Source organism: Vipera ursinii (assembly GCF_947247035.1).
Source record: "Vipera ursinii genome assembly, chromosome: 1".
Classification (NCBI taxonomy): domain Eukaryota; kingdom Metazoa; phylum Chordata; class Lepidosauria; order Squamata; family Viperidae; genus Vipera; species Vipera ursinii.
In genome coordinates this window covers 27,322,833-27,334,098 of record NC_139512.1, presented here as the reverse complement: position 1 = coordinate 27,334,098, position 11,266 = coordinate 27,322,833, and the positions used below count along the sequence as shown (strand labels likewise).

At 39.1% G+C, this 11,266-nt stretch overlaps 1 protein-coding gene across 1 annotated transcript in view; it reads left to right on the top strand.

Annotated features, from left to right (window-relative positions):
* Window positions 1–1,347: 1,347 nt before the first annotated feature.
* LOC310634509 (protein SIX6OS1) overlaps window positions 1,348–11,266 on the top strand; it is a gene marked incomplete at both ends in the record, with an annotated part of 40,465 nt that continues 30,546 nt past the window's right edge. Inside the window, 2 exons of the mRNA XM_083352933.1 lie at window positions 1,348–1,459; window positions 2,501–2,558. Of these exons, the coding sequence (XP_083209059.1) occupies window positions 1,348–1,459; window positions 2,501–2,558 (170 nt within the window). The remainder of the gene's footprint in view (window positions 1,460–2,500; window positions 2,559–11,266) is intronic.

Genomic DNA, 11,266 nt, shown 5'->3' with positions numbered 1-11,266 from the left:
GGAGGCGGGCGGCCGGGCGGGCTCCTGGGCCCAGTCGCCTCTTCTCCTCCGCGGCTCCGGCTAATCGAGAGCTTCGGCCCTTCGGCGCCCGCCTCTTGTCCCCTCAACCTGCAGCTGAGCCGGTTCTTCGCTCGTCTTCTCCCGGACGAGCGCAGAGACGCGGGAAGGCGGCGATCTGGCTCTCCGGCCGAGGAAGCCAATGCCGCTCTCGCCTCGCCTCGCTTTTTTAAATTTTATTTTACTTCTTTTTTTAAAAAAATAAAAAAAAACTCCGTCCTTCCCTTCACGTCGACCCTTCAGACGGTCGCTTGGAGAACGCCGCCGCACGCGTGCTGCGCTCGGGCGCTGGGAAGCAGAATGCCCCGCGCTCCGTCGGTGGCCTGAAGTTTGGGAGGGAGGGAGGAGGATAATGTGTGTGAGGAGGAGGAGGAGGAGGAGGAGGAGGAGAAGGGAAAGAGGAGGGAGGGAGGAGGAGGAGGAGGAGGGAGGGAGGATGAGGAAAGCCCCCAGATGCCCCCAACCAAGGATTCCGGGGCCCCCCCCGCACATTCTTCGCCGTGGTCGCCTTTTCTGCTTCTTATTTGCTGCTATTGGCCTCGCCAGATTGGCTGCCCCTCCGTTTCCATGGAAAGGGCGCCTGCCCATCACTGTCAACCTTCTGCCAATCAACGCCTGGAAAGCCAGCCAACACGGGAGCACCGGCCGAGCTAGGAGAGAAAAGGATGATCTTTCTCGCTCGGTCGCTCCTCCTGTCTCTCCCAGCGGTCGAGAGCGTTCAGCTGGGGAGGGGGGGAGGGGCGGATTTGGGGGGAGAAAAGATCGCGGGGTGCCAGGTCGAACCGAAGGACGCGGAGAGAGGGTTCTTGCGGGCTGAGTAAAACGAGCGGGGCGTTTGTCATACGGAGGGGAAGTAGTAGTCCGGCAAGGGGAGGTGCGGGCCGGAACGGGGGGGGGGGGGACGCCGCGGTTTCTCCTACAGATCCCGCAGGAAAAGAGGTGAGGGAACAAGAGAGGGCGAGGCTGCCCAGCCAGTTAACTTGCCCGCTACAGGGTGGAGTAGCAGTACAGGAGACCTCTAGCTTAGTAGCATTCTCCAGGATAACCGGCGGGGGAAATGTACTTTTTTCATTATCTACCACTTTATACTTGCACCTGGCAGTGGCAGGACCTGAATTTGAAACTCCTGCACTCCAAAGCGAGGGCTGTGTAACTGTGCCCAGGTCCCCGTTTCCTAACGTAGCGGGCTGGCAAACACGCATCCTGAAAGTCCGGGAAATAAAGCTCTTTCTCTTCATTTTCAGCTTTCCTCTCGGTCTGGAACCCCATTGGCAGTGAACTGCGGAGTAAATGGTATCGATTCTAACGCTTGGTTCTGAAGCAACTGGCGCGGAACAGGCTGGAAACCTGTGGCGGATCGCTGGAATATTAGAGGGTCGTTTTGCCCCCAGATACTGGGGAGGTAATGAACGAACACGCGCGCGTACACTTCACACCTGCGTTTAGCCTACAGCAGGGTCCTCAGTTATGGAAGGCATGAATGTAAGCCAATGTAATTTTTGCTGAACCAAAGTTAGTTCTAAGATTCAATGACTGTACTGTCTTCATATTATATAGACCATGAGTTACGAGTCAAGTAAAAGATCTACTGGCTATATGTCAGCATATTAAACTTGGTTTGTTTAGGTTGTTTTATGTTTTTGTGGTGAGAGCATGGTGTGTAAACCCAGTCATTTAGTTATCTTATACTTCGATTTGTAGTGGGAACACAGAAAACAGCTAATTTGTTGTGCGGGTTTCATCAATTTCTGATGGACGAAGCTGCTTGGATCAGCAGCGAAACATCTCAAGCTAACAAAATTGTGTCCAGTTAACGATGTTTCAATCTTCGGACACCTTTGTCTGGATGACTGTGAGTCCTCACCGACACTTGAAATTTACTTCCAAGGGTGAGGAAGATAGAAGCCGTCCAGGAGACTGAAATTCGCTTTCCCGAACAGTTGAAGGTTTCCGATACTGATTCAACCATTATAAATCTATTTTTAAAACTGTGAAAGAATATTTGGAAACCATCGCCTTTTTCTCTTCATTGGGCATTCAGGACCCCGTTAGCGACCTTTCTTGGTGGGATCTTTCCCCCCCCACACACACACACCATTGGCTTCCTTAATTTCTGCTCAACCGGCAGCCAACCCCACCATTTCAGATCACATCTTTGCGCTTCAGCAGCCTCGAATAAACATTTAGAAAATCCGGGAAAGAAGTGAGAAGTCATTTGTAGGTCAGGACAAGCAACTTCCAAAGAAATCTTTTACAGTATTGAGCAGATCTTAGTGATAAGAATTAATTCCGCCCTCTTCAATTTAATATTAGGTAAAGGGCCCATCCCTCGATCGAAATGAACAAAAAAACCACAACCCCACACACATTTACTATAATGCTTGGGGAAGTTGCTTTTAAAAAGAAAAATAATTATTTCGTATTCGTTGTTTTCGTTCTCTAGAGAGACGTGAGCTGCAACTTGATGAGGAGGAGAAGGCGATGCAGGAAAACTGCCCAAGGTGTCCGATTTACTCTAGAACACCCTCCCCCCCCCGCCCCCAGGCTGGTACTTTCTAGATTGGTGGTGGTTACATCCTCCGATTAAGGGACAAGTTGATCGGGACCGTGGGATTCGTATTTCAGCACATCCGAGCGTCCTTAGGTTGCGGGAAGGCTCGCCTCAAAATCATATCTAAGACACCTCTTATTTTCCCTGCCCGGAACATTAAAGAACAGCGTTCAAAAACTGACACCCATCTCTTAATATTCGGAAATGAACTGAATAGTAACTTAAGGCAGAGCCTTTTAGCAACGTTGCCTTGCTTATTATTAATCCTTTGCGCGCGGGGGGGGGGCAATTCTCAAAAGGGATGTTCTCTTAATGGGAGACTTGTGGGGGGGGAGATTTCTTCCCTCGTCGTGGAAAAGTTGGGAGGCCTTAGAAATGCGAATTATAAAGCAATCGCCGTGGAGATCATTTGGCGTGTTCTTTTTGCAGTGAGAAACAAAAACAAAAACAAAACACCTCCAGCTTGAGTGAGATGCGAGCAGCGATCTCTTGTCTGGGGAGAGAAATCTGAGGCTGGAGGGAGGTTCTCCCACCGCTTTTTCTCCAGTATCAAGCACCAGGCGACTTTTTCTCGGGAAGATCTGGCAAATCAGGCGGCAGATACATAGCGCAGATAGTTTGGAGGTGTCGGGTCAGATTACTGCACGCCTGGCTATGCGCCGACGTTCATTCTGACGGATAAGCCTGATATTATTTTCACATATCTACCGCGTTCGCTTGAGGGGGGGGGTGGGGGGGGTGAAAGCCCTCCGAGCCATTGTCATCATTTATGCGAAGCTTGCAACTAGCGGAATGGCAAGCCTTTCAGTATCGCTCGTTTTCATAGACGCCGTCAGGAGAGCTAGCGCAAAAGTGAAGAAGGAAAGGGTGCGTAACCCGTACTTGGGAAAAGTCGTCGTGGAGGCAGAAGCGCCAGACCCGCGCTAGGCAGTTCGCCGATCCGATTCGTTTCAAGCAGATGTATTTGGATTTAAAACAAACAGAGATGTCAGTCCTGGGCATGTTTCTTGACTCTGTGGTATAAACCTCAATCTGCGGGCAAGAAGGCTTATTCCCAGGTTCTGTTTCCATAGGGCTGCAGCCTTAAAAAGTTGTATAGACCCCTTATATATATATATATATATATATATATATATATATATATATATATATATATATATATATATATATATATATATATATATATATATATATATATATATATATATATATATATATATATATATATATATATATATATATATATATATATATATATATATATATATATATATATATATATATATATATATATATATATATTAAACTCATGGCATCCCAAGGAACAATCAAAAGCTGAATCTACAAGAAATAGGAAGAAATGAAACATTTTAATGGCCTTTTGACACCTCCCACAAATATTCGTAGAATTTCAATCTTTGGAGTTAATTTAATTAACAGATGCAGATAACTAATTCATGTTGTGTTTTATGTGGAATGTGTTAGATATTGATGATTTTCAGGAAGGATTAAAAAAAGGGGGGAGACATGAAAAAAATATGCTGCCTATTGAAATTCCATAAGAATTCCCACTTTGAAAAAGTATATTAATCTGGAGATTTTAATTAATCTCAATCTGAAATGCACTGAGAGATCCCTCAGAAGAATTGATACCACAGTACAACTTATTTACTTATTTACTCTCACCTTTGAGACAGGATCCATTGATCCATTAAACAAACCTTACTTTTTATAGGTTTATCCAAGAAGCGAGTGCACATACCGTGCTTTAGGGGAAAAACCCTATAAACTGGACTTCAAAGTAAATGAGTTTAAGACTTGGAAGAAAGCCCCTGTGGACAGTTTGTGTGTAACTTTACACCGTATCACTTCAATCATGTTAGTCTGTTGTAGCAGAAACAAAATCTTGGTACACTTTATTCATAAAGTTTTGGCATAAGCTTTGGTGCACTATGATTGTTCCATCGAATGTACTGAATGTTCTCTATTAAAAGATGTACTCTATTTCTGAACACCCAGGTATAGATCAAGAAGAAACAAAATATTTGCAGGTATACTTAATTATCTGTAAACATTGATCATTCAGAAAACAATGACAAAGTTATTGCATAGACCTTAGACAAGTGATGGTACAAAACCTTGATTATATTTATTACAGCCTAAGGGTACAGGTGTGTACACACTTATCTGGAAACAAGTTCTTTATAATATACTACACATGAATAGACATGTGTACAACTACATTGTAAGGATTTCAGTACAATAATTTATGTTAAAGAATAAACTCATGCTTAAATGTCTCCTGTTAAAATCAATGGTTATTACCTTGAGCCAGGAATCTTGAATCTTATTTACTTACAGTATGTGGGGAAAATATCTGATTAATTTATCAGAACTGGCTGTTTAGTGGCCATATTTTTTCGATCACTATAACAACAATCGAGGAGGTAGAGAATTGACTGAAAGACTTTCAGTTCCTGTTCAAAATGTTCTGATTTAACTACCTAATATTTATTTTCAGAGCATATTTACTCAGTTTGCACTCATTGTGTATTCTAGCTGCTTTCCAGGGCAAACCCCATTCTTTACTAGCACTGATGATCTTACCTAGTTTGGTAATGAAATATCTGCAAGAAAACAACCAAGTTCAAAGAGCATCAAGGACCCCACCCACACCTAGGTTAAATAGACCCTAGTGGTTGCATTAAGTATTTGCATAATATAGTATACTAAATTTGCCTATTTCAATATAACATATCAAATCTGACTAATAGTATGGGGTGAAGACACTCCTCATATCTGGTGACTGCATTGACATACCTCTCCCTCAAGCATGAGTGTGAGTATATGCACACTTTTAATATATCATCTTTAAATCAGTTTCTGCATTGGCAGCCATTTTTTTCTTTAACTGTTTCCACAATTTGGAAGATCTTTTTCTTATTCATTTGTTAAATGAAGCAGAGAAATGATCCATAAGATCTTCAGCAGACATTTATTGGGATGTTTGGTAAATACAAGCTTGTACCTATTGTATTACCCTTCTACACAATTCCTTGCTGATATGTTTCAGTCAGCAATTTGTTTTCTGTGAAGGCCTTCCAAAGAAATAATACAAACAAGTAGGCATTGCCAGAACAAAAAACAAGGCTGGTTTTATCTAGTTGTATTTGCCAGCAGTATGGGACAGGTCATAATGGGAAGAACTAAAAAAATAAAATGAGGTGACATTGTATTTCAAAGAAATGGTGGGTTTAAAGAGACTGCATTGCATGGATATGAGTTTGTTAACAACTCCCTATGTGAGAGGCAGCTGCCAACAAACTGGAAAGGGTGGGTGGTAGTGTGCCCCTTTCTCGGAGGCCAAATTTGGATCCTGAAATCCTAGGTAACTCATGGCTATTCTTCAATCTTTCTTTTTTTGAAAGGTTGTCAAGGCAGTGGTAATAGATCAACTATGTAGCACCCTAGGAAGAAGCTTTGAAAGGCTCAAGGTATATTTGGTTATTAATAGATAAGTGGATATGATATGATCTTGAATCACATGTGAGGCTGATATTGCATTATAACTCAAATCTGAAATAGAAAAGATGTTCTGTAGGAACGCTTGGGCTAAACAAAGATCTTTTCTTTAAATTGTCTTAGTAATACAGTAGATACATATGCTTAGCAATATATACAATATTACAATTGAAACATGCATTTACTGAACAGTTTGGCCTATACTTAGCAGTCTCTCAGATACTTGTAATTTTAGTTTCTGAAAGAGATGCTGTCCTCGAATGGAAGTCAGTTTCACAGTGTTTTAAAAAGTGAAATATATTTAGTATTATCTATATATTTGAGCTGATCTGTGGAAGGAATAATTAGAATATCCAGTTTTGGAGGGTGAATAGGTCCAGGTATTAAAAATATGAAATATGATTTAAAAATAAAACTAATTCATCAGACAATATTATTTGGATCCAAAGAATATTTAAACTTTTTATATTGGCAATGGAAGCAATATTTAACTTATATCATTTGATTTTGTTCTGTTATAGTTGGGTTTTAGTCTCAATATATATTGTATGTTAATATGATTTTGAAAAGACATTAAACATCTCAATGTCATGTTGAGTTACATTTTTAAAATATGGATTTTTTCATATTGTAAAGAGCTTTAGCTTTGGTGTATTGAGCTTGGAGTACTGCAAAGATGATAGTTTTATGTACCGGTAATTGGAAAGTCACTCTTGAGATTTTAAGAATGGTATTAAAGCAATGGTTTAATAATCAGCATATTCTTGGTATTTCTTTGCTTCAATAAAACACCACTTGTTATTTTTCTTGTATTTCATAAAATGTTCTTGATTAATTTAACTTTCCTTGTCCTTTATTTGGGATGTTGAACTCTACCAAAATACAGATACAATTTTTAGCAGTCTTTCCCAGTAACCAAAAGAGATTTTCTAGGTCTGTTTTAAAAAAATACAATCTTGAAAAACATCAAAAGACTGGGCTTGGCTTATCCTTGAGTATATGCATTATTGTAGTACTTTCTTTAAGCACTGATATATCCCATATATACTCAATAGATAAGCCCATCCACAGATAAACTGACCATCAAATTTTTAATCAAAATAACATGAAACATGGATGAACCATGCACTACCTACAGACAGAACAATTGTAAAAAAAATTAAAAATGAAAATTTTGAAAGTTGACTTGTCCACAGGTAATGCAGTCTCTTGGTTAAAAATTGGAGGCTTAGTTTATCTATGGATGGGCTTATATGTGAGTATATATGGTAAATATAAGAATATATATTATTAATTGGCTGTATATTGGTTGTATATTTTGATAATCATTTAATCAGTGCAATTGAAAGCAATTTATGATTGGCCAGTTAGTTGATATTCTTTGTTAATAACATTTACAACATTGCTATTGTCATAGGCAGTTCCACAATTAATTTGCTGTATATTATTTGTAATTCATATGTGATCTTGGAAGGTAATTATCTGTCTTTCTGCTTGACTGATTCTGCTTGACTCTATGCTATTGTCAGGGTAACATCAACACATACACACACGCAAACAGAAAACACTAACATAAACTTTATTTCTATGCTGATTATTTACAAAGGCTCTGGGGACATAACAATAAAAAACCAAATAAGAAGAATCCTCTCATAAATAATAAATGAACTCACCTGTAAAATAAATCAAATAATAACTATTGAAAAAGCAAAATATTATTGTAGAAGGAGACCAATGAATCAAATATCAATTAAAGGCTAAATGCTATCTTAGTTTCAGAAAATAATAGTTTATTACTTGGACATGCACTGAAATAATATTAATTAGCAAACTAATTCTATATACAAGGTCTGAGTATGGATTGTAGTTTCTGAAATGTCTATAATTGTTCCAATGTGATTGCATAAGCAATCTGAGATTGCCTGAGATAGCAAAATAAATATGAACCAATAAAAGAGCATGTAACAACTTGGGCTGTCTTATAATTGCGTACAACTTTCACTATAAAAACTAATAAACTGTAAATGCAATAACAACAATCCTGCAAAACAGTAGAAGGATTCACATATGACAAATATCATGCTTTTCCAGATTTGGTTCATTCATTTATGTGATACACTATCTTAAGACAATAAAACATATTGAGATGGCTTCGTTAGGTTTACATTCCAATTATATAAAATTACAAATAGGCCCTGCATAACGGAATATTGCACTGTGGTACACTCCAAATACACTTGTAATCCTTTCAAAAGTCACCCTGACTATCTCATCTTTCATTTGCTTTCCATTTTCTCAGTCCAGCAATCAAACAGTCTATTGTATTTCATTTGGTTTTTTATAAAAAAATATTTATTTACTGAGGTTTATATGTTGCTCCAATCCAACAAGACTCTAAGCAGCTTTCACTTCCTTTACAGTAAAAGTGTTAAAATGTAACAATAATAAAATAAAATAAAACATCTAACCAAAAACCCTGCAGTAAATGGCCATTTTGGTAATGGATCTATTGCCTTTCCCACATGCAATGGTTTGATAAAATAATTTTCTAATATTACTATTGAAAAGTATTTGCAATATTTAGTTTTGGTCTTCTGCCTAAATACCTAATTGTATTTTACTAATAGAAATAGAATGGGCTCCAATAGGGGAGCATCAAGGTGGAGGTGATTGATAGATTAAAAACAGATCCTTGTCCTCCCCCCCACATCCTGCTTCCGCCCTCCCCATATTTTCATTGGGCCAAGTATTTGGCTCTTCAGAGTATGTGATTTATGTGCTTTAGCTTTTGTATAGTTTTAACTTTTTTTAGATTGTAGGCCACGTGGAATTACCCTGTGGCCAATAAATTTTACAAACAAAGAAACAAATACAATGTTTATAGTATTTACAAAGGAGTCTCCTTGTGTATTGGCTACCAATGTATTTCCTTACAAATATGCTGCACAAATTCTCCAGCAGATGGAGTATCTTGATTGCTTTTCTTTGAAAGTTCTGAATTAGGGAAAATGTGTTGGGGAAGCAAGGCAATTCAGTGTGCTTTCATTGTCTCAAGTACTGTTTTATTTATTTATTTACAAGGCTTTTAAGCTGCTACCTTGTTTCTAAGTGGAAAACACTTGTGGACATTTTGCTAGTAACCAAAAGAAATGATATTAATTTTGGGATTTGACAATTAGAATTGTTTATGATTATAGAAATCTTGAGTATTATCAAATTTTAGATTAAAATATTAATTTGTTTATATTTGTAACTATCGAAGAAAGTTGGAAACTATTCTGTCTTTATTTATGTTTAGTTTTTTTATTCTTTTGCACTTTGCCTTCCCCTATGTTTTCCCTTTTTAATAAATTCTTTTTTATTTTTTATCTTTTGTAGAAAATTAGTAAGATACAGTGTATTTTAAAAAAGCTTTTAAGCTGTTTCAACTAAAGCTGACTCTGAGTGAAGGATATTGCCCAACTTCATAAATTCAGATATAAACAAACAATGGAACAAAGTGATATAAATAATAATAGAACATATGTAGTTTAATGAAGAGAAGGCTGAGGGGTGACATGATAGCAGTGTTCCAATATCTCAGGGGCTGCCACAAAGAAGAGGGAGCCAAGCTATTCTCCAGAGCACCTGAAAGCAGGACAAGAAGCAACGGATGGAAACTAGTCAAGGAGAGAAGCAACCTAGAACTAAGTAGAAACTTCCTGAGTGTTAGAACAATTAACCAGTGGAACAACCTGCCTCCAGAAGCTGTGAATGCTCCAACACTGGAAGTTTTTAAGAAGAGACCGGACAGCCGTTGTTTGTCTGAAATGGTATAGGGTTTCCTACCTGAGCAGGGGGTTGGACTAGATGACCTCCAAGGTCCCTTCCAACTTATTATTATTATTATTATTATTATTATTATTATTATTATTATTATTATTATTATTATTATTATTTCCTTAGCGAAAGAAAAAGAAGCAAGTGAACAGACAGGAATTTCATAATCAAAGGATCAAAAATTAAAAAAAAAATTCTTCACCAGAGGGAGCAATTTTAACATCCCAACCTCTGGGACCTAATGAAACTGCCATATTTCAACAGACTTTCTAAAAACCGGAGGAAAGGAGCCATTATGGTGTCCTGAGGCAAGCTAAAAAAAAAGGTAAAGGTAAAGGTTCCCCCGCACATGCGTGCTAGTCGTTTCCAACTCTAGGGGCTGGTGCTCATCTCCGTTTCAAAGCCAAAGAGCCAGCGTTTGTCCAAGGACGTCTCCGTGGTCATGTGGTCGGCATGACTAGATGCCAAAGGCGCACGGAACGCTGTTACCTTCCCACCGTAGTGGTCCCTATTTTCTACTTGCATTTTTACATGCTTTCGAACTGCTAGGTTGGCAGAAGCTGGGACGAGTAACAGGCGCTCACTCTGTTACGCGGCACTCGGGATTTGACCCGCCAAACTGCCGACCTTCTGATCGACAAGCTCAGCGTCCAAACCCACTGAGCCACCACGTCCTTTTTGAGGCAAGCTAGTTCTGAGCAAATGGTCTATAACTGCAAAAAGCAGTTCCTAAGAGAAGGAACTGGAGTGTGACCACCCAACTCAAACTAATTGGGAATGCAGATGATATTGGGAAATGACGACCCTAGAGATTCAGAACCATAAAAGACTTTAAAGGTGACAAAACAATACATTAAAATGAATGATAACCACTGTAGTTTTCTCTCAAAGTTCTGGAAGACTTTTTTCCCTGTGGTTTATTCCTGTCTGGGTCAAACACTAGACCCTGTAATTCAGAATTAAAAAAAAATATTTATCACATAAGCCAATTTTTTTCAGAGTATAGCTACATACTTACTACCTGGAATCTGACAACCGGATAATGTAAATGGATTCTATGTGCCCTCACCATAGCCAAAAGACTAATATTGCATTATTGGAAAGATAAATGTATGGCCTCTTTCACCCAATGCAGTGGTGGAATTCAGCCAGTTCGCACCAGTTCGGCAGAACCATAGCTATTTTGTTGCCCAGGCCCAGAATGGACTTTTGGAAGCGGCATCCACACAGAGAACCAGTTGTTCGCATATTTGAATCCCACCACTGACCCAATGGATTGAAGACCTGATTGTCTGCCACCTATGAGTAGATTGCCCA